Below are 22,755 nucleotides of genomic sequence, written 5' to 3' on the forward strand. Positions count from 1 at the left end.
ATGATGACTTTAGAACGCACGCAGGTATTTGGTAGCGGAGTTTATTCGTTACTCTTTTTCGGGGGATCTACTAAGATCGTTTCTTAGTTCTTAGATCGCGAGGAATCATTTGTAGTGTCAGTCTTCACTGGGAACTGTTCACGTGCTGTGTCTTATAGATAAAGCAAGGTATGTACCGATTTAGCCGGCAGACGAACACGCACACTACCGTACCGTTTGTCCTCTATCCGGACAGTCAGTTTCCAGTTTGCTCTAAAATAAAGAAAGAGGAATTATGTATTAAAAAATCTCATCTTTAAAAATAGTTGAATTTCCGTAGACACCTACTTGTTGTAGAACACCAACACGGTTCTCTTGTCCGGCCGTTCGAACGCCACGACCGACACATCTCTGCTCGATGATCCCACATCCAGCCGTACCGAGCCGGGCAGAATAAAACGGGAGAAGTGTCCTAAGCCGTAGAATATTGGCTGCTTGTAAGCTTCCTCCTGGGAAGTCGAATTCACAATGACGGCGCTCTCAACGAAGTTGTTCGCATAGTTTGGACCACCACGTTCATCCAGCACCAGGTTCCAATCGATCCATCCGTGCACACTGTGCTGTAAGTCTTGCATCACGTACAGTATGTACGATTCGGCCCGTTCCCAAGACCCTAGGATGGGACGATGTTGCTGGAGCGGTTTATCACCCAGCGATGCCTCGGTGTTGAAGATCAACTTGTCTGGATAGCGTGCCGCTGCCTGATCTAGCAGTGTCGCCGGTGCTACACCGTCCCAGTACCAATGTACAGCCAACCCGTCCAAATAGCTCGTAGCGTTCGGATGTCCCTGATCCATCATCATAAACCACCAAGGAAAGGTGTACCGTTGGTCATCACACCCGAACAGCTTCACATCGCTGACGGGTGAGTTTTTTAGCGCTGGCCCTAGATGTTGTCCTACCCATCGGCCCTGATCCTGTGCCGTCCAGCCAAGGCTCATAAAGTGTATGAAAAGAAATCCGATCACACCGTTCAGCGGTTCGTTTCCGGTCGAAATGGCCCAAAAGTTTAGTCCAGCGGCACGCATCAGCTCCAGATAGCGCACGTGGTAGTCGGCCCATGTTTGATAGTACTCCGGCTTGAGACGACTTGCACCGGTCCATCCGTTGTTCGATTTCATCCACGGCGGTGGACTCCAAGCAGCACCGACCAAACGAATGTCCCTGTTACCGGTCACCTCCATCAAGCGCTTGATCTGTGTTACCTTCACCAAATCTCGCTCGTCCAGCAGGGTAAAGTTCGACAGGTACGCATCATTAATCGGCAGTTCGTTGTATGCCCACGGTTCAAGGTCAAAATCACAGCCACCGATTGGTACGCGCATAAAACGATATCCAATTCCTTGCGTTTTGGAGTAGTACGCTTTGTAGAGACTTTCGCGCAGCTCAGCATTTAAGCGTTCCAGATTGTACGAAACCGCACCGGTAAAGGCACCACCGAAACCTTCCACCGTTTGGAAGCGCTTCCGAGGTTCGAGTGTGATCGTAACGTCTGTCTCCGCTCGAAACGTCTGTCGCTGTTTAACGCTTCGGGTGAAGTTACCCTCTGTCTGAGCAAAGCGTAACCCGGCACTACTGCTAGACACGAGCACAAAGCTCCCGAGGTCGGTCGGTTCGGTAAATTCCAGCGTATCACAGTACGTCACATTGCACACGCACACCGATCCGCTCGCGTACTGACGCAACGCGCAGGGTAGGCCTCCCGCACTAACTACGATTACAGATGGGAAGGAATGCATGCGTTACACAATGTGGCTAGCTTCTTGAGTCGCCAATCTATCTACTTACCGACTGTAGTCCGGGATAGTCCCAGAAACAGCAAAGCACCGCAAATCAGCAAACTACCAAATGCCGGCGATCGTTGGTTTCGCATTGTCGCACTGTACATGTTCAACTCAACACTGACCATGGCGAGCCCCTTGGGTCGCAATCGCAATCGGACAATATCACTTTCTCCCGGCCCAACATTCGGAGGGGTGGGAGTGAGTTCCACGATAATGAACGCCGCTCGCGACTGGAGGAACACAATACTTTCATTCATAAACGCATGCCTGCGCTATCGGTGGACTGAGCAAGCTGTAGCTAATGCATCACACTGGACAGAGAATGGTAACAAAAATGTAGAGAATCTTTATACAGGCACAGTTGCTTACATCTGAACTGAGACATCTTGAAATTTACACGATTTGTAAGGGTAATTGCTTTAGAAAGCAGGTACGATCGCAACCTGCGATATCCATTATGCGTTACCTGATGGTCGTTACAACAGTCCGTGGATCAGGTGAGAAAATGTATCAATATAAAAATATATCAGATAAAAATCGGCCCTTCTGGAGCAGGCAATGTCCATAGAGTGGCAGCCTGGTTACAGTAGCGGAACTAACAGTGGGCGGATTTAGTATCCAGTTAGGGTTGCCTCGTATAAAAGGTCTCGTAACGTCCCCGTGCGCACCAATGTCGCTTTTCAAAACGCTGATTTCTATACGTCCACCAGGTATAACTTTTCCAAATTTTGCTAGAATGATCATCAGCTGCTGAACTATCTATAGCATTTTTTCATAACATATTTTCTAAATTTATTGAATCTAAATAATTTAACTTATTAGCACACCTTACCAATTTTTTTTTTTTTTTGTTAATGAGGGACGGCCTGGCCGTATTGCTTACACCTTACCAATCTCAGAGCAGAAATATAATTTTAAAAATATTAAATTTTAAATTTAAAGAATATTTTCATCATAATAGAAAAAAATTAATAATAATCGATTTCATGATTGGTCCAATGAAAGGATTGTATTCCCACTGTAACGACTGGAGTATTCAACAGAATCACGTCCCGTCTTCTTTTCTTGAGGACTAGCAGTGACCTGCGAGATTCATAGTACAAAAGGTGTCTTGAGGACAGTGTCAACATGCATTCAAAGCGAGTTCCGCTTGAACTAGGATTTTTATGATATTATGAGGATTATGATTTCTCGGCTAAAACCAAAAATGAATTAATTGATAGAATAGACGAAGTGCCTTTCAACTACCGCCAAGTGATAAGCAGTTTAATTTTTTACAGTATCTTTCCGTCGTTCAAAAAATATTATTACACTAAAATCTATCTATTCTTATTTATCTCAGGGGATCTTGGAATGCTATTTCTGGTCATCCCATGACTGGATAGACAGTCCTTTCAATACCAACCTATTTTTTGTATATTCAAGGCAGACTCAAGGCTTTTGATGCCTTGCGTTTGGATGCTTATCAAGTGAAAGATTACTTTGACTTATTTTTAAGCTGTCCCATTCAAGACGAGATCAGCTGTAACTTTTGCAATGCAAAATAAGCAGCTTTAGCCGCAACTCTCAAGCTGTAGACGATGTGAATCTGTTTCGTATGATGCTTCACGACCGGAAGTTACCCCTACCCATTACCCAGTGTTCGCTCCCCATACCAATACCATTACTTATCGGGTAACAAAAAAGCCTGTTTGTTGGGTTTTGTACCGACGACAAACAAAAAAAAAAACCGGGAAAACATGCCTCTCCTTCGCATCGCCATCGCTTCGCCTACACGTTAGACAGATACAACCGTATGGCGATGCATCTTCAGATCCCTGCATGCGTGCGCCGTACGCTTTTTCGATGTAAGCTATCAAAACATATTAACGCATGCAGTTGTCACGCACGCGTGACACTGCCTGTCGCGTACTGGCGCGATGCAATGCCCCCATACCCCTCCCACCGGACACACTGGAACATTGGTGCAGGATACGACGGTACACGGTGGCATTTCTCGTCCGAAACATGTTAAAATAACACGCTCACTCCCAGCTTTCCAAGGAAGTAACGTATTAATCTAAATATCTCGTGGAACAGTATGAATGGACGCATGTTTCGAATGCAGTAGGCAAGCATCATCAAACACATCACGCTAAATCGCATTGAACAGCCAACAGTTTATTATTGCCCACGTTTAAGTGGGTTCATCCTTCACTCCGAATTTATCGTCTTAAAGTAATGGGCAAGATGTGTGATAAAACTATGAGTATTTTTTGTGACTTAAACCTGCCACTGCATCTTCATCCTCGACCGATCAAAGTTCCATCTGGTCTAGAATCCATTCCATAACGTAACCCACCAGTACACCCCGGCTTGGTCGTTCCGGTTCATTGCAGTATTTCGGTCCATCGGAGATTATGCCATACTGCACAAACCGAAGCTCACCCCGGTATGTGCTGAGCGCTTGGTGTGGCCCACCAGAATCACCCCGACAGTGATTGTTGTGATCAACACCACCGGCACAGATCATGTAGTCCTTGGTGCATCCTTCCTGATTCACCAATACCGGTGTTTGCGCTTGCAACAGTACACTCGACCGCACACCCTTCTCCGTCATTCCCCATCCACTGATCGTGACCATCGGGGGCAGATACATCTGCAGACTCAAGTAAACCGGCAAACAAATCGGCCACACAACATTTGGCACCAGTTCCGCGGGCTTAACTAATCGCAACAGTCCAACGTCGTGTGTGTGACTGCGAATGCTTTGAGCGATAGTAATCTCCTGCATCTTGGGACAAGTTTCTGTGGAACATCGGGCGGGCTTTTCCAGCAGATCGTTCGTTCCGAGTCGTACCTTCACGAGCCGCGCATTGATACAGTGGCGGGCGGTTAGTACGTACGATGGATGAATCAGCGTACCGCTGCAGACCGCCTGTGTCTTGTAAACCAGAGACGCCATCCACGGGAATTCCCCGGGTTCTGCCAGTACACCGTTTTGAATTTTGTTGTGGTAAGCGTTCGTTCCGCACGACAAACGGGCCAACTTGGCTGCGTTCGGGTGTGAGATTAAGCGACCAGTTTCTGGTGGTACGCAGCATACACGGGAATCACCAGTCGTTTCTACGGATCGTGCCTGCTCGCTGCAAATCTTTCCGGACACTAAAGATCCCACGGTACCGTTGCTGGTTTTACAGGTTGGAAAGGCAGATGCCGGAACTGTCGGTGCTTTCTGATCACACAAATTTTTGTGCGCCACACAGAGAGGATCGGTACAGCAGAAGTAATTCTAGGGAAGGAACAACATCAAAGGAATTACTAACACGTTGGGAGAAAATATCGACGCATAGGCCCAAAAGGGTGATTTCGTACCTTTTTCTCGTGCACGTAGCAAAGGTTCTCCGCAACGGAACTCATGAGCTGTTGCTCGGTGATCGATTGTAACGTTGGACATTGTTCGCGTAACAAACATGTGCCCGGTTTCCCATCCAGATGGCACTCGATGGTACGCTTGGGGCAGCAAATGTGGGTCTTCTTCACCAACTGTACTGCCGGTTGGCAGATGCTTCGTAGAACCTCCTTCTTGAAGGTACTATTGCGCGAAAGTTCCCCCTTTTGAATGCGTTTGTACACTAGCGGGCAGTGTCGTATCGGAAGGCATCGATCGTCCGGGTGACTGCATCCTAGTTGTGTAGCAGCGGCCTCAAAACTTCCTCCTAGCACATAAACGAACCGAAGCACATAAACGAGCTGTAGTTGAAGAGTTTTACACACAGAATCTAGTACACAACTAAATTGTGTGCAGAGCACGACTTACCCAATACGATCACTGTAATGATCAGTGGAAAGAGATAAACAGCAACCATGTTGTTCTTGCTCGCTTTTTGCACTCAACTGTTTGGTTGCGAAGTTTAAGATCGACTGAATCGCTCTGTTGAAGCTTCTGTGTGATAGCCCCCCCTAGATGGCGGACTTGGCGACACGGTCAGTCGGGGATTTTCTTGTGGAGAATGCGCGAGAGCGATCGCACGCACATCGATGCGACCATGATGAGATTCGCTAATTGCCTATACACAATGTTGGGTTTGCGCTGTGCGAGAAGGTGGTTGTGGTATTTAAAAGGCCTTTTTTTTTGGTCCCGCGTGGGGGTATCACTACGATTGGGATTTCTAGCCCAAGGGACAGTCATGCGGAAGACAACAATAACAAAAAAGGATTCCTGCGATTTTGTACGATGAACGATCGGTGAGTCAGGTTTGCTTGCGATGGGCTCGGTGATTCCAGTTCGATAGTCAAACAACGAGACAAACTCTTGGAGCACACAAATGTGATCAATCGAAAATTAGGGGATTTTTATGGGATTGTTTTGTTTGGAACATGTGAATAAGATATGCGATCTTGCTGTCCATAATCGAACATAACTGTTTACAGATCCTGTAGTGGGCTGGTCGGGTTGACCAACAACAAGGGCGCTAACAAAAGATACTCGAGTAGATGATACTACTCGACTAGACCTCGAATGAACTAGTCCATTTTATCTAGGACAATGGCGCCAGAGGACCACGCTTCTTTTTCTTGGCTTTCAGGTCACGCCGACCATCTTAGTGGCTTACCGATACCACGTAGTTGGATAGTCAGCCCTCACACTGCGGGGGAACGGACCGGATAGGATTTGAACCTCGGCCCTACCATATCAAGTTCGGCACCATTGTCGCCTCACCACCAGTTCGCCCTTATGATATTTACTAACACTTTTATAAGCATATCCTAGCTTCAAAACCCAGGTTATATTCAGGAGTATATTAAACAGATTTAATCGCATAATTTCTCAAAAAATGATTACCTTTACGAGAAGCACAAACCAATAAACGGTACTTTAAAGAGTTTATTTGTGATCTCCCATACCTTCTGGTGGTGTTTGATAATTAGTACTCAAGAAAGGATGGCTGATGGGAAAGGGCATAGACGATCTGCCACAAGATTTCCACAAGGTTGCGAAAATAGGTTAAGAAAACCTTGGGATGATGTTGTGTGGTGTAAAGATAAGATCTTCTGGTTCCTTCCATTGTTTTTAGACTTTAGAGCAGAACACTACCATAAGGAGCTTTCCACAGATATTCGATTACTTGAAAGCTCGGTCAAGAAAGTAGTAACAACAAACAAACAAAAAATGATGTCTGCATTGTGATTCGAATTCCTAAACCATATTCAATCGATGTAGACGCGTTCTGGTTTTAAAAATAATGATTTCTTAACAATACATGACTAACTAAATGCATAAGATGCATTACTACACTTAGTCAACCATTTTACGTGATTCTTCTAAAATTTCGTATACTTTCTTCATCTTCGTATTGCTTTCTTCATCTTGCGATTCACGTGCTTTCGTTTGCACCTGTCTTTCGAGTCGTGAATTAAAAAGCTCAACGTTGGAGCCGGCGACGTCGATGCACGAGCTTGTATCTGTAGAGCGTTGAAATTTATTTGTAATGAGAAACTGGTACGTACTTACTGTTTCCGATTCCTCCGTACACCTACCTCATTCGTAACTTTCGGCGATTGTGTAAGGATGGGATCCATCTGCCGATTGCCGATCGTTATCGAACCATGCTCCTCAACATACTCGGACACATTATTTCTTGTTGTGCGTTGTTCGAACGCACTTCCGTTCACGGGCGGTGAAGCGTTCAGGTGGTAACCTTCCAAATGTCTTGTCTTGGGAGGAGGTGAACATCCACCCAAATTGCCGGATCCGTTCGTTAAAATCCGTTGCGACGTTTCCGATTTGCAGTAGTATTCGTAGAATTGTTCTAGCCGAATAATACACTGGCTGCAGATGGTCACCGGCAGTGTATCGGCGTGCGTAATGGTTATTGGCAAACAGACGCGTATCTTGGTAAGCAAAAGCCGTCGCTGTGCGTATTCACTAAACAAGGATACCTGCAGCTCATCGTTCGAAAGGCAGATGCGGCAAATCGGGACTTTTGGTAGGGACATTATTGCCGTTGAACAATTTTTGTTTTTCTCTTCCCACAACTGTCACTTGAAAGCGGGGCTGCTCGACACGAACGCGTACGAGCTGCGCGTAGCTGCTCGACAGTAATTCGAGCTGCTGTTGGTGCAAATTTTGCATTTTATTTGCTAATTCCTTTCTGTACCTGTATTTGATTGTAAAACAAAAAATTGTTTCATTTAATCTATAGTCAATAATATTGAAATCCATTGATCCATTAGAATATTTCTTTACATTTTCCATGTAAACTGCTATCCACAATGCGCCACACAGGGTCCGCACGGCTGCTCGAAACGGTATCGGACGCACTCTTAATGTGCGGGCCAGCATCGACAGCACTGCTAATGACAGTTAATTGTCAATTTTACAAAAATACATACGAAAAAAGAGACTAATTACTTTTAATGGTTTAATTCGTCGAAGAAATGCTGTTTCTGGCATCGCTGGCGTACACCGATTGTCGAAGGTGTCTTTAGGCTGAAAATCGATGGTCAGTGGACGGTGTGAAAAGTGCGAAAATTCCTCGACGAACAGCAACCGCCCTGCATTTGCATTGCGCTTGCAGTACGCGCTAATGTTGTAATGAAAAAACGGCAACGCTCACCCCCAGCAACAACATTACCACCACGGGCTAGCCAGCAGCAGCAGTTGGATATTCGTTAGCTTCTCCACCGCGGCCGGAAATTTGCTTGTGAGCTTCATTGGTCCGAACCCTGCAGCAATTTACATCAAAACAGAAAGCAGACATTGTTAGCAGGTATCCCAACGCGTTGCAGCCTACGGGCGCAAATCGTAGCCAAAGGTTTGGAGTGTGTGTGTACGTCCCACTGCGCGTAGTGTTTATTTATCAGCATCCTAAAAGGCAATAACAAACACATCAACAGTGGACAAGTGCGCCACCCAGCACAATGTCGTCGACCGGGCTGGTGGAAAAATCGTTCGTCAACTGTGATGAGCTGTTCTATCTGAAGTGGAACAACTTCCAGAAGAATGTCAGCACCCAGTTTGAAAAGTTGCGTGAAGATGACGATCTGGTAGACATAACGTTTGCCTGCGAGGGCCGAATGCTTACGGCGCACAAGCTGGTACTGTTTGCCTGCAGCCCATACTTTAAGGAGCTGCTAAAGGTAACAAGAGCAGAGTGTAAACATTGTTTTAGCGGCAATGAGTTTTTATACGTAATTTTGTGTGTGTGTGTTTTTTTTAGAAAAATCCTTCCCCGCATCCGGTGTTTTTCATGAACGATGTAAAGTACGAAGTACTGAAAGCCATCCTACAGTACATGTACCTCGGCGAGGTACACATTACCAACGAGAATCTGAAGGAGTTTATCAAAACCGCCGAAGGATTGCAGATCCGTGGACTGAGTAAAGAAACCAATGTAAGTATAAAGCACACTGTTGCCCACGCTTCTAAAAAAATATAATATCGAGAGTTTATCTTCTTTTCGCCGCCGTAGGGTGATTTGATTATACCGACCCATCAGGATGTGTTGCGCCGTGACGAGAAAAATGAACAGATGCTAGACGAATTCTGTCGGAAGCGTTCCGGCATCGAGGAACTACAATCGTCCACCGTGCTAAACATAAAACGCGTCAAAACGACTGCTGACGGTGCGATGACGTCCGGTGGTGGTCAGGATGGAAATGGTAAGTGAGAAATTTGGCTTGCAAATAGTTGGTAAGAAGAATGAAATGTTGCTCACTTATTTCGCAGTGGACGTAGAACCGAAAGTGGAAATGGTGGAGTATTTGGAAAATGAGGCAGCCACACATCAATCACCAACGTACTGCAGTATGGAAACGTATGCCGATAAAAACAATCCTCGCACCACCATGAGCCATCTCGGTGCAATCAACAATGGTACGGGTTTCCGTATATTCTCTAGCGAATTTTTTTTTCTAATATAGGGTTTCTTTTTCTCCCTTTAGCTGGTTTCACCCAAACCGGTACAGCGACCGTTTCCGGTGCGGGCACTAATCAACCCGGTGGTTCCGGCGGCCACAGCCATAATGTACACGAGTACAAATCGGAAGACGACAGCAGTTGGATGGAAAAATCGCTCGACAACATTTCCGTCAACTCGGAGCAAAGCATGAAGTACAACAGTGGCGGTGGCAGTGGTAGTGGTAGCGGCGGTAGCAGTGGCAACAGTGACAAAAACAAGGGACGCAGCAGTCGAAACAGCAACCGTTCCACCGACGATAAAGCGAACTGTCTTACGCCACGCTGCTGTCCTGTCTGTTCGCGGCTCTACTCGAACGTGTCCAATCTGCGGCAACATATGCGATTGATACACAATCCAACGGCCGTCTGTTGTCCCATCTGCCAGAAACACTTTAACTCCGAGCTCTACCTAAAGCGGCATTACTCTTCGATACATTCGATTAATCCTAGCAGCACCGGTGACGGTGAGCTGGTCGACACGAAACCTCCAACATCGCAGTTACAGCAGCAGCAACAACAGCAACAACAACCACCGCCACAGCAGCAAGCTCCACAACCAACGCAACAGCAACAGGCCCAACAGCAGCAGCAACAACAGCAACAGCAGCAACCTCAACAACAACAACCACCTGCACCGACTGCAAACACGTGGAATCCCTACCACCATCACGATGCTTCACAGCTGGTGAATCCTTTCATCAAGTAATTGTACTGACGTTAGCAAAACGGGCTGCGCTTCTACTATTATTACCACCACCAACCAACCAACTGCTGCTACGATAGGGCTGGTGGGGCCAAGTTCCTGCTCTGGTTTTTGGCTAGTATTGGCTAAGAACCTGCTACGAGTGTACCTAATCCACATTGATTACTGTCACTCTCCCTTTCATCAACACTGTTCTGTTTAGCCCAATGTCCACCACTCCACCCACCCCATGTCCCCTTAAAAATCTAAACAGTTTCACCGTGGACAAAACATGGTGGCAAATGCAAATTCTCTTGGGACAAAATCTTATCATACGTGCAATATAGGGAAAGCTACTGCTACCGACTTTATAACCCCCTCGCGACGAGAAAGGTAAGGATTTAATTTAATATTGGCCAAAATATGTATAAAGGAAACATAAGGACATCATTCAAAATTGTATACAAAGATCACCCTAGAACAGACATAATCCGTATGTCGCAGGATCGACTAGCAAAGTGTGTACTAAGAGACGTTTGAATATGCACAAAAAAGAGAGACAGTAATATCGGAAGAGAGTGAGAGAGAGGGAGAGAGAAGAGAGATAGAATCCTTAGGAACAAAATCTTGCTTTTCACTATAGTGATTAGACACTTCTCACTATAGTGAGAAGTGACATTTTGCTCCCGAAGATGTTTCACCTTTTATTCCGTTGCTGGACCGTTATTCTTTTCGTTGATTTTTAAAGTTTCAAAAGGTTTTATTTTTTAAGGAAAGGCTTTCTCTTTAAGTTATACCGATTTAAGTTAACGTGACATGATTTATATACGTACAAATGAAACGGACTGCACGCGTCGTGCGCATAAGGTTTTTTTACTCTTTAGTGTTTAAATCCAAAAAAGGAAAGGACTTTTACACATATTTAGCTCAAAATGGAACAAGTTACTAAAGCAAACAGGAAGCCAGTATCACTACCCCGAACCCTAACGTGTAGCAGCTAGTGTGCGAGAATTATCCTCCGGTACATGCAATCGGTAATGGTACTATGTACTTATACGTTCACCGCTGTTTCCTTGTGGAAGTGACAGAGTTCTTTTTTGTTTTTTTGATCGTTGTTCTTTTGCTAAATGCCAATCTACGGTTGGGCCATTTACAGACTTTTGTTGCAAGGTGAACTAACTAGCCCTAATAGGTGATACATTAATTGAAACTGAACCAGTGGTTTTATGCTACGAAAGCGCTACTACTACGCTACTGTGTGCATGTGTGTAATGATAATGATATGCGTAACTTATATACAAACAAAAAAACAATATATAAAGCCGGGGTACTGCACACACCCACACACACCATGGCTCAACAAAACCCCTCGGTGTGGTTTGAGCTCAAATCTCATCAAGATTGTAGCGCCAAATAAAAGTAGCCGAGTACATGAAAACAATCTGTCCCATATAGTGTGTAAACGTAGTAAAGAATTCGGTATATAAGACACAACATCCAGTACGTCGACAAAGTAAACAATAATATACGTACAAAGCTGTAAACGCGCATACCTTAGGCAAATGCTTTAAATTTTAATTTTCCGGTTTAGTTTGCGATTATGACGAGTTCAAAGAAAATGACGGGGAAAAATCCCTCTTGTCTAATCTGTTGCTTCCGTGTAATTTGTGTTACATACCGGCGTACTACTCTCACCCTCTTTTTAGCATGATTATTGTACATACAAACATATAGAGAGTATTTGATATAAACAGTAACAATATTCGGTAATGATGACCGCGTTGATTGGGCGTATAAATAAAGCAAGGTGAAGATAAATATATCCATTGTTTTGTTAAATCAATGACGCATCATGGGTGGATTTAGAATACATAGGAACGATCTGAAACACAATTTTGGGACAATTTGCTGGAAAATGTTTCTTATTGTATTTTAAAGCTTCTCAGACAACTTAAAATCTTGGACTTTGACTGGAATCGCTTAATGTACAGTAGCTAAGCTGAAAACGGTGAAAGTCTGCTGAATCCTGAGAAAATTTCCTATCGGCCGGATACGATCGGCCAAGTATCTATCAGATTGTGAGCTTTCTGGAGAAGGAAAAGTTTATGGAGCCTCGATCCGGCCATCTGACCATTTGAAGCCCCTGGAATATTCAACAGAAGGTGTGATTCATGAAATAGGCGATCTTTCAACCGACAAATAGGTCAACAAATTATTTTTTTACTCTTATAGCTTAAGTGCCGTCAAAAGGCCGCAAAATGACGAGGCAAAGATTTGATTTTTACTATCAAATTAAAAATTTACTTAAGAAAAAAATGCAAATGGATTGGTTACAGAACGTTTTACCGTTTAATTTTGTCATGCATCTGTAAAAGTCGCTTTTTTAATGCACACATTGACGATTGTTCCTTTTTGGTTTGTTCTATCCTAAAAGAACAAATGAAAACCGAATCGGGTATTTGACTCGGTTCAAGCACTGGGCGCCCTCCAGGAACATTTCAAATATTAAAAAAATGACAAAAAATTTAAAATAATATCAAACAAATGCACCATCGTGTTATAGTGTTACTTAGCTTTATTCATTCTAATTGTGTTACGTGGTAAATCTCTCCCCTGCGACCCAGCAGCTGTGTGTCTGTCTGTGGAGGACGGTGGATATTTGTTTTTTTTTTGTTGTTGTTTTATTATTACTTTAAACTAAATCTCCTCTCGCTTCCTAAATGATGTTATCTGGTGTAGTTATTGCTAACCTTCTGAGGTTGTTTCAATCAACGTCGACCGTCCCCGCCAAAGAATGCTGTCCTACCGTAAAGCGTCAGCTTAGTAAAGAAACGTGCACTAATAATACATTTACAATTTTCCCTTTACAAATCCGATAAATCTTTCCTCCCACGGGCTTCGGGGACAAGAAAAGAGTAAACAGGTCGGTCGAGCGTTGTACAATTTTATTTGACCGCACACAAAAGCCGTATTCAGCTTACAATACTTTTCTGTTGGCGCCTGCAAGTGTGACGAGACACGATGTGATACAGGCTTCGGCATCGGGATATGAATCGTCTCACGTCTCAAGTGTTAGTGCGACATTTTACGTGCGTGAGTATATTATGTAGTTCAATTGTCGACTAATATATTTGACACCGGTTTTCTGGTTGAAAATGTATTAAATGTTGTGGTGTATGTCGTGTTTGTTGGGGGGATGTTGGCAACCCTAGTAAGGGCGTTGTCGTTGATCATTGCGGTTGTTTCTGTCACTGAGAAGAGGGAGAGAAAACGATCGATCAGTATTAATCACACATCGAAAAAGGCTCATTCTCTATTGGCTTTCCACTTACTTTCCCCGCATTGCTCCACCACCATAGCCTCCGCCGTTGTCGCGTCCTCCCCGATTCGCACCGCCGTAGCCACGATCCTGGCCACCCGCACCACCACCCCGACCACCCCCAAACGAGCCACGATCCCGGCCGCCACCACCCGCTCCTCCTCCTCCATTGCGATTGCCACCGTACCCTCCTCCTCTGCTGCCACTGTCCGATCCACTGCCCGCTCCATCACCCTTCGGAGCCTTGCACCGATTGCATTCGTTGCGCCAGGCAAAGTTTTTGTTGCTACACTCGCCACAGTTCCAATCGCCCTCACGATCTTGTCCACCACCGCTTCCGCCACCACCTCCACCATATCCACCGCGTGCTCCACCGCCCATTGCGCCGCCAGGTGGAGGACGCGATCGGCTGTCATCGCGATCGCCACCCCGATTGTAGCCACCACGATCGCCACCGGAACCGCCGCGATCACCACCACCCATACGGTTACCGCCGCCGCCCCCACCACCACTGCCATATCCACCGCCGCCGCCACCACCACCACCACCGGCACCTCCTTTGTTAAAGCCACCCCGATTGCCACCCTTGTTCTGCCAGTTGCTGAAACGCTGGGCGAGCGTTACCTTCACAACGGCCCCATTGAACTCCTTGTTATCGAACCACCCGATGGCGGACTGTGCGGCGCTCGCATCGTCGTACGTAACGGTAGCCTCACCCTTCATATTACCCGTCTCCTTATCCTTGTACATCCAGATTTTGGGCTTCTGGGTGCGTTTGTCACGCTATAGTGAGGGTGGACAAAGATTGCAAGACAGAGATAGGATGAGTACAGGTGAGCAATAGGAGCAATGCAACAGGATCTATATCTCCCCACTGGTTACTGTGTACATACCTTAATGACACCGATCGATCCGAACCGTTCGGCAATCTCCTCTTCCGTCGTTTCCGGCGTCATGCCCTGAATAAAGATTGTATCCTCTTGCGTGATCATTTCACCCTCGCCTAGACAAATTTGTCGTGAGGGGTCGAAAATGGCGCGAAATGCAAGTCGGAAAATATTCCGATTCGGTTGCGTTTGTGAGCATACATATCAGTGTGTATGTGTGTGATCGTAAGAAAAATAGAGAAGAAAAAATGCAAACAGGTATTAGGAATCGTCGCAAAGCTACCGGACATATAAACAGTAGTATCAAATACGTATGATTAAGTTAAATTAAAATAGTACGCCTCTTTTAACAGTTTGTTTCAACGCTTGTTTGTGCTTTATACGTTCTTATTATGACCCTTTTTTATGGCGATCTTTTAAACTCGTGGTATGTAGTTGCTGGTGTGTGTACTGTGCGTACGACACTGGTTCCGAATCGATATAGGGACCTTTTCTTCTCCGTCTTATTATTATTTAAAAAAAACATGGAACAGCTTAGTTACATCTGAGAGTACATATTAACCGACGACAACACACCAAACACCACCCGCAGAGAAATGCGCAGAAATTGGCTTGCAACTTGTATCTTCTTCTTTTACCCGGCAGCTGATGGTAGGATTGATGTAATAATTACTCATTTGTATGTAGCATTAACCCGGAAAAACACACACTGCTAACGATCGGTTTATTTTCGCGACGGATCTTCAAATTCTTTATACCCTCGTTTTTACAAATTTGAAGCAATATTATTAAATCATTGAAGATAGGTGATAAACTTATTCACATTTCTACTAAGCGTATACAATTGTTGAAATAAATTGAGGAAATATGAAGATTCTTCAGCGCGGGACTTTCGCACGCCGTTAATAAATTGCCCGCGATTGTAGAAAGAAAGAAGCAACTTCTCGACTTCACTACGGTTCAGCTTTATAAAGTGCTGTTTGCTTACGATTTTTGCTTGACTACAAAAAAAAAAAAAATGACGACTTCATGCAACGTATGACACAATAACGAATTTTCTGATCGGAGAAAGAACAACAAATAGCAGTACAATTGAAAGTACATTCGATGTGTGCGCTGTGTGCACAAGACTACGCGTAAGAGACTTCATAAATACTTCAAAAAATAAGATCATTGACTAACATAATAAAAAAAGAATTAAATAAAAATTTATAGATTACGCCTGGCTCTCTTTTTCTCTATTGGGTGAATTTATTCCACGAAAAGCGCATAAAAATTACGGTCAATCGTTTATAAAAATAATGTTAACTGTTTAACGAAAAACCAAGTAAAAAGGAAACAAAATAAAGATAATAAAGTACATAAAATCAATTCTTTATCCTTATCTTTATATTCATGAACCTTTTCCTTCAAAACTTTTTATTTTGTTTTGCTTATTTCCTTCTGCTATTGGCTTGCACTTGTACTCTTTTATTGTACGGTTTACGGATTGCTAGTGTAGCAGCAGTAGAAGTATATGTACTAAATAAAATAAAAGAACAGTGAAAAAATAATATTTTCACCGAACAGTCGCTCGGTGTTTACCTTTGTTATAACCACCCTTGTTGCCGCCGCCACTGCTATAACACATGAAACCAAACACCATTTTCGTTACATATTTGTTGTTGGATCGCACGGACACGCACATACACAGTAGAGTAGAAGTAGTACCAGTAGTAGTAGTAGTAGTGGTAGTAGTGGTAGTGGTAGAGAAGTAATGGTTGAGGTAGAAGTAGATGTTGAAATAGGTTGCACACAATTTTAAATGGGTTCATCAGTTCAGAAAACAAATAATACTGGCTCGATACAAACCGGTCAGTAAATAATGTCAATGGAATTTTTTGTATCGCAAAACAAGAGGGGAGAATAGATTCTGTTTCAATGTACAGTGTTTATACTAAAGTTACATTTTTTCCACTGAAACGTTTCACTGCTCAGCACAAACACAGGATGAAGAAGGCATATTAATTAGGGTAAAGTTGAAACGTATGAGCAAGTGATGATCGTAAACAATTGCCAAAATGTTCTGTGCAAAATTGTCGATCGCTAGTAGCCGATCGTTTTCATAGTATGCTAAAAAAGGATAGTTTTATAATTGAATATCAATAAGGACTATAGAACTGCCCAGCCAGGAGGGCACTTTTTACTTTTTTTCCATCAACTTTAATGACGAGACATCGCTAATATACAGCAAATGCAGACGTTGGACATTAGAATCATACAGCCATTGATTCTACTATTTCCATACGTACATGTAATGGACGCTGGCATTGAACAAGGTACTAAACAGGTTTTTTTAACTTTTTGTACATTTGTTGTTCAGCTGATAACACGAATCAGGTAAAGAGGGAAAGAGAGACAGAGAAGGATGATCTTACATGGAGATACGAGGGGATATAGTTTTGGGACAGAGTTTGTTTACAAATCCTACAGACTCTACTGTCGATGCTCACCTATATCCGCCGGTTTGGTTACCACCTCTTCGGTCGTAGCTGTTTCCGCCACGATTGCCACCGCCGTACCCACCACTGTCGCCACGGCCCCCGCCACCATTATAATCTGTAACGGTAAACGAGAGATAAATATAGAACACATTATCAAGAGAATTCGGTTTGTTTGTTGAAATGTCGGAAAAATGACTCCGTTCCTACACCTCCCCTCTCGCTCTCTCCTCTATGATAATTGCTTCGCCCGGCTACCTGAAAATTCTCTTCAAAAAAACCTCAAGGCTACTATGTCCTTGAACTGCCTCACTTCCGTCATGCTTCTTCCCTCAACTGACCTTCCTTCACGGCTTTATCTACCCTCAACCGTCCCCAAACGTAGGTTCGCAACACCCGCAGCCCACACAGAAAGCGAAGCGGGACTTACCACTTTGGCCACCATATCCACCGCCGACAGAACCGGAACTCTGCTGTCCGTAGCTGCCGGCACCCCCACCACCAAACTTGTTCATCGGAGGAGGCTGACTGTAGCTCTGATTAATCGGTGGTGGTGGAACGCTATACGGAGCAGCACCCCCAAAATCCTTACTGCCGTATCCACCGTATTCTGTCACAGTGAATGAAAGAATAAAAGAGCGTTCAATTCTGCACAGGCTCAGTACATTTCATAAGCGCAACATGCTACGGGTACGAAAAACGGATACACCATTCGGGAGGAAGTGGCTGCTTCGATTTTCAAGATGGACGACGCCATCGCTTCCTCGCCGCACGGACGATGAAAGGGTTTCAAAGTTTCTCGAATTGTAACCACTAAATCCATGCCGCTGCATTCGAACTGTGTGCACTATTTTCTACTTACGGTCAGCCATGGCTATGTTTGTATTCCGAAACTTTGTTAAGTGCACGCTCTTTTACACTAGAAAACCCGCACCGCGTTGTTGTTATCTCTGCTCTGGTAGGCCTTTTTTATTTGAGCGCTTTAATTTTTCACGTCAGGCTGATGATGTCTGTGCTGATCCCACCAACACATCTACACACGAGTGTACAAAAGCGGGTGTGCTGTAACGGAAAATTTGACAACTGATAGTGTGGCGTAATTGATGGGCAGTTGAAAACAAACCATTTTTTTTGGCAATAGGAAGTCATTTTATGCTAAAACTAGAAATGAAATATTCCATTTTTACAATTGAAACCATGCAATCTTATTAGCCACGAATGTTTCATTTATTAAATTCAACTTCAGTACTACACCACACACACGCCGTAATTCTGCCCTCAAACACTGGCCGGCGACACACCCTGTATGTTTACATTGTCAAACGCATCACCAAAACAGCGTCGTGCTGTCAAACAAATTTAACAACTTTTTGGCGAGGCAGTTCGGGATAGCACAATTTTCCATTTCCCTGGCCACAAAGGCAATCTAGCTAATCGATTGGTGTTTTTGGTGCATAGCGTAGGGTGCGCGTACAAATGTCGGTGTTTGCCGTTTGAATGTGTATTCGTTCGTTTGGTGTGTCTTCTGTCCCTTCCAGTATCACATACGCTTCCCGTAAGCTGTTTATAGGTGTTGTTTTGTATTATTAAATGTGCTGATTAGTACCCGTACCCGTCCGTTCGCTAGCTTAATTCCTCAGTTTGTCCAGTGTGTCCCCTGTACTAATTTGGTCAACGTGAGCGCATATATTAGTTAGAGGCATGGCGTCACCCTTCCGCTATACACACGCAATCACCGCCAGGTATGTATAGGAGAAGCCGGGATAGAGCAGGAGAAACCTGCTCCATGTTTGACCTCGGGCCCAAAAGTGTACGGTCCTCAATTAAGGCTAACTGTTGTGCGGGATTGCACGAAAATGAACGGTAGTACAACGCCCATCCAGCGTGTATAGTTTAAACCCACTGTACTGGTGGTTTGATTTTTAATAATTTGTTTCATGTTAAGTTGACTTAAGAAACACTTCTGGCTTTATCCACAGAATTCCATTATCGTTAAGAACACGGGGAGAAATCGATCTTGAGGAGGCCAAACTGCAGCATGAAAGTTACGTGAAAATGCTCCGTGATCTAGGACTCGATGTGATAGAACTGCCACCGGATGAAAATTTACCCGAATGTCCGTTCGTTGAAGACTGTGCCGTAGTTTGTAATGGAATAGCGTTAATTTGCCGTCCCGGTGATCCGCATCGAGTGCAGGAAGTGAGCAAAATAGGCCAAATAATTTCATTACAATAGTAAAATGCATCTGCTTACAATTCATCATTCATTGCAGGTCGAAGCCGTAAGGGCTGTACTGAAGAAGGAATTGGATCTTCCGCTAGCCGAAATAGCCGATCCGAATGCTAGACTGGACGGTGGCGACGTACTCTTTACTGGGCGCGAATTTTTCGTTGGTCTCAGTAAGTGGACCAATGAAGCAGGTGCTCGTGCAGTGGCAGCCGCCTTTCCCGAATATCCATGTGTTCCGATAAAGGTACTGTTTGCAAACAGCCGACGATACGATTGTACGATTCCGACTTTCTACGATCGGTGCTGTTATATGTTTCTGATAACTCACCCTTGTGTGTGTGTTTTTTTTTCGTGTAATTCGTAACCGATCGACTTAATAGCTATAAATTCAACATATGGCCAATGATCGTGTAAATCATTAGTGTAAATATGTCAGTCCATCGCCGTTGCTGGCACTAGTGCTTTCATCTTTCTTCCATTTCTATCACTGTTGTAGATACTAACTGCATAACTGCATATGCCTCAAAAGTGTCATTAGACCGAATTTGTCTTTTCTTTATCTAAACATGTAAAAAAGTCTGTTTAAGATTAGATATGTATGCCAAATTACAAACGATCATCCATTTGTAAAGAAAGCTGATCATGAGAAAAGGTGATGGTTGAATGTGTGTGAAAACGTGCTTATTTCAAATTTGTTACTTATTACTCACCCTTTTTTATTATACTTTCCTTCTCTCACTATCTCACTTCTTTCTTTCTCTTTTTCTCTCTTTGCCAACATCTCTGATCCACTCTTCTGATATCCTTATACATTTACAACACTGTCCTGTCCTTGCTTCCCTACCACCACCCCAATCCAACTGAGATATCCGTTGTTGTTGATGCAATTGACGGAATCGAATGCACTTTTGTGTGCACCACACACCCATAGGTAGAAGACGTAGACGATGTGGTGAATCCTATTACGTTGGATTTAGTCAGTGGAGTGATTCAGGTTGATAAGATATGCACACACACACACACACACACATGCACACGCATTTCGACTGTTTTTCAACAACTGTAAAGCGAAAACACACAACAAGACATTCATTCAAATATTTAAATTTGTTCTCACTTTATTACGAATTTTTTTATTTGGAAGCAGCGCCGACCATTTGTACCGTACCGCTTACATTATATACTTTATTATGTTGTATTGTTAGCATGGCGAAACGCACGACACCGTAATTGGTTTTTATTTCCGCTAAGATCTCAGTTTTGGTGAACGTTGTTTCGTCGCTTAAAAAGCTAACCATTTATAATTCACACAGAAGAAAGGCATACATTCTCGGGAACCGATCGTAACAACTTACCGACGTATGTGCGGGATACGAAAAAATCGTTTTGTACACACTTTTATCATGGGATTTTTGTAAATTCTGCACACTGTATGTTTCATCTATTCCTCTTGGGTAGATTTGTTTTTTGAGTTAAGTTCATTTTGTATGCTACGATAAAAACTTTTCGACACGCGTCTTTTCACATGTTTCATTTGGTTGCATGAATATGCATGATTTGTTTGCTTTTTTGTTTGTAATATAGCATTTGTTAATGCCATTTTTCGTATATTGTTTACCGGCATGCACTTATGCATGCTGATGTTTTTCTAGTGGCCATTGTTAAACCGTAGTCTGCCAACCAGTAAATAGATATAGAGCATAATTATGTCTTCCTAAATTTGAAGCTCCCTCCCATAGTAGCTTGTGGTCTGCTTATCGATGATTCCAAATTGGCTTGTCTCGCGCTTAACCGTCCTTTCGCCTGTGCCGGACGCTAAACGTTTACCACCTCTTCTCTCCTGTTTTGCTTCTAGGTGTCTGAGCATCATCATCTCAAGTATTACGTTTCCATGGGAGGACCGGACGTTCTCTGCGTTAGCCGCAGCAAGGAATCGCAAGAGATCTTGAAGCGAATCGAACGAGAAGCTACCTTCACATACCATACGCTAACACTGCAGGAAGAGATCGCAGCGAACGTGCTTTACATTAACGGTACGCTCGTTACAAGATCCGTGGATGAAATTCCAGTATCAACGCAGGTAAGTGGTCACCTCCGGTCCTTGTTTCCCCTACGGCTAAATGATCCCAACCTACACTGAAGTGTGTGTGTGTGTTGTAACATTGCATATTCTTACCAGATTTTATCGCAGAAAATCGACAATCCACGCCAAATGTTGTACATGTCCGAGCTGGGTAAATTTTCCAACGGTCTTACCGCCTGTTCCATTCTGGTGAAACGTTCCAAGCACATCAAAAGTCTGTGAGCGAACATCGAACACCGAACACACTCCATTAGCGGGATACACCACGTTACACGTTTTCTTGTATGTTAGTTAACTTATTTTGTCCTGTCCTATTGTATTGTACACACACACAAAAAAGAAGTATCCTTTCTGTAGCCATTTCCATGACCTTCCGCAAACGTTTGATTGTATCGGAAGATAGAAATTTCCCTCAAAATGTGTAGCTCTAATTATTTATTTTTTATATAACTTTTTCTTGGTAAGTTAGTGCATGCACTACAGACCTTATATAAAAGTATTAATTTTATATGATTCATGTCAATCGTAATTTCGTGCCACTGCAAATAGCAGCGTAACACGTGTTTAGTATTTCCTTTTTACAACGATATTTCCTAACACCACGAAACGCACATATTTACTTGAATAGATATTTCCTCTTTGCTTTATCGTCTGTGTCGATACTAGTCACCTGAATAATAGGGCATTACATAGTTCAAATCATGACTTATAAATGTATCCTCACTTTTCCGGCTTATTTTTCTGTGGTCTGTGAACGAGAAAATATTTGTTCCACTGATATTATACCTATAAAAGCGAATCTCTATTTAAACAAAATCCCAAAAAAACGTGAAGAAATAATGTATCTTACTCTATACGCTAAATTGGTATTTTTTATCGCTTTTATATTTGCGCCTAACTTGAGGATGATTGAACAATGTCGAAAAACTATTTAAAAAAAACTGTATTTACGTGATGTAGTATGTTAACACGCTACAAATGATAAGCAAATGCAGTGTACATGAAAACGATATTTACAACGATACAACTTAGTTCTGCAAAAAAGCGTTACATTTTGTGGAAACTCACATGAAAACTATAACGGTAACAGTGTAATGCTTCTCTAAAATATAGCCTTTGCGTTACAACATTACCAACATCAATCTTTTGGCAAATGAATAAAACGATTGTAGCTTCTTCATAAGCACGGTACTTAATTTCTAATGTTAGAAAGAAATTTAAAACAAAAATCATAGTAAAATGCACTCTTTGCGATATAAGCTCTTAAATCTTACTAAGTTCTACAGTACAATATTCATTTAATTTTTCCC

At 43.4% G+C, this 22,755-nt stretch overlaps 7 protein-coding genes across 10 annotated transcripts in view; 2 read left to right on the forward strand and 5 right to left on the reverse strand.

Annotated features, from left to right (window-relative positions):
• LOC126558824 (pyridoxal phosphate homeostasis protein) overlaps positions 1–22,755 on the reverse strand; it is a 445,790-nt gene that overhangs the window by 114,403 nt on the left and 308,632 nt on the right. The gene's annotated exons all lie outside the window — the stretch shown is intronic.
• LOC126560088 (lysosomal acid glucosylceramidase-like) lies at positions 153–1,778 on the reverse strand. Its single transcript, XM_050216249.1, has 2 exons — positions 328–1,778; positions 153–252 (listed from the first exon to the last, which is right to left on the reverse strand). Exons 1-2 carry the CDS (start codon positions 1,776–1,778, stop codon positions 153–155), a joined length of 1,551 nt encoding a protein of 516 aa, XP_050072206.1.
• Positions 4,120–5,671, reverse strand: LOC126558025 (serine protease grass). The gene is made up of 3 exons (XM_050213959.1): positions 5,623–5,671; positions 5,178–5,521; positions 4,120–5,094 (listed from the first exon to the last, which is right to left on the reverse strand). Exons 1-3 carry the CDS (start codon positions 5,669–5,671, stop codon positions 4,120–4,122), a joined length of 1,368 nt encoding a protein of 455 aa, XP_050069916.1.
• On the reverse strand, positions 7,149–7,822 carry LOC126559180 (uncharacterized). The gene is made up of 2 exons (XM_050215298.1): positions 7,344–7,822; positions 7,149–7,268 (listed from the first exon to the last, which is right to left on the reverse strand). Exons 1-2 carry the CDS (start codon positions 7,800–7,802, stop codon positions 7,149–7,151), a joined length of 579 nt encoding a protein of 192 aa, XP_050071255.1. The 5' UTR covers positions 7,803–7,822.
• On the forward strand, positions 8,716–10,484 carry LOC126557887 (broad-complex core protein isoforms 1/2/3/4/5-like). Its single transcript, XM_050213796.1, has 5 exons — positions 8,716–8,945; positions 9,026–9,199; positions 9,278–9,467; positions 9,535–9,681; positions 9,750–10,484. The coding sequence occupies exons 1-5, from the start codon at positions 8,727–8,729 to the stop codon at positions 10,469–10,471; spliced, it is 1,452 nt and encodes a 483-aa protein (XP_050069753.1). The 5' UTR covers positions 8,716–8,726; the 3' UTR covers positions 10,472–10,484.
• On the reverse strand, positions 13,634–17,890 carry LOC126560089 (RNA-binding protein cabeza). Its single transcript, XM_050216250.1, has 7 exons — positions 17,841–17,890; positions 17,564–17,781; positions 17,146–17,251; positions 16,238–16,272; positions 14,660–14,769; positions 13,780–14,549; positions 13,634–13,698 (listed from the first exon to the last, which is right to left on the reverse strand). Exons 1-7 carry the CDS (start codon positions 17,888–17,890, stop codon positions 13,656–13,658), a joined length of 1,332 nt encoding a protein of 443 aa, XP_050072207.1. The 3' UTR covers positions 13,634–13,655.
• LOC126558779 (N(G),N(G)-dimethylarginine dimethylaminohydrolase 1) lies at positions 18,499–21,677 on the forward strand. Of its 3 annotated transcripts, none has more exons than XM_050214846.1 (5): positions 18,499–18,597; positions 19,131–19,332; positions 19,406–19,606; positions 21,218–21,442; positions 21,542–21,677. In XM_050214846.1, exons 2-5 carry the CDS (start codon positions 19,189–19,191, stop codon positions 21,665–21,667), a joined length of 696 nt encoding a protein of 231 aa, XP_050070803.1. In that variant the 5' UTR covers positions 18,499–18,597; positions 19,131–19,188; the 3' UTR covers positions 21,668–21,677. The 3 variants fall into 3 exon arrangements, with proteins under 3 accessions (XP_050070803.1, XP_050070802.1, XP_050070801.1); XM_050214845.1 differs by having other exon boundaries at positions 18,508–18,597; positions 19,113–19,332; XM_050214844.1 differs by lacking the exon at positions 18,499–18,597 and adding an exon at positions 18,784–18,875 and having other exon boundaries at positions 19,113–19,332.

Source organism: Anopheles maculipalpis, chromosome 2RL (genome assembly GCF_943734695.1).
Source record: "Anopheles maculipalpis chromosome 2RL, idAnoMacuDA_375_x, whole genome shotgun sequence".
Lineage (NCBI taxonomy): Eukaryota > Metazoa > Arthropoda > Insecta > Diptera > Culicidae > Anopheles > Anopheles maculipalpis.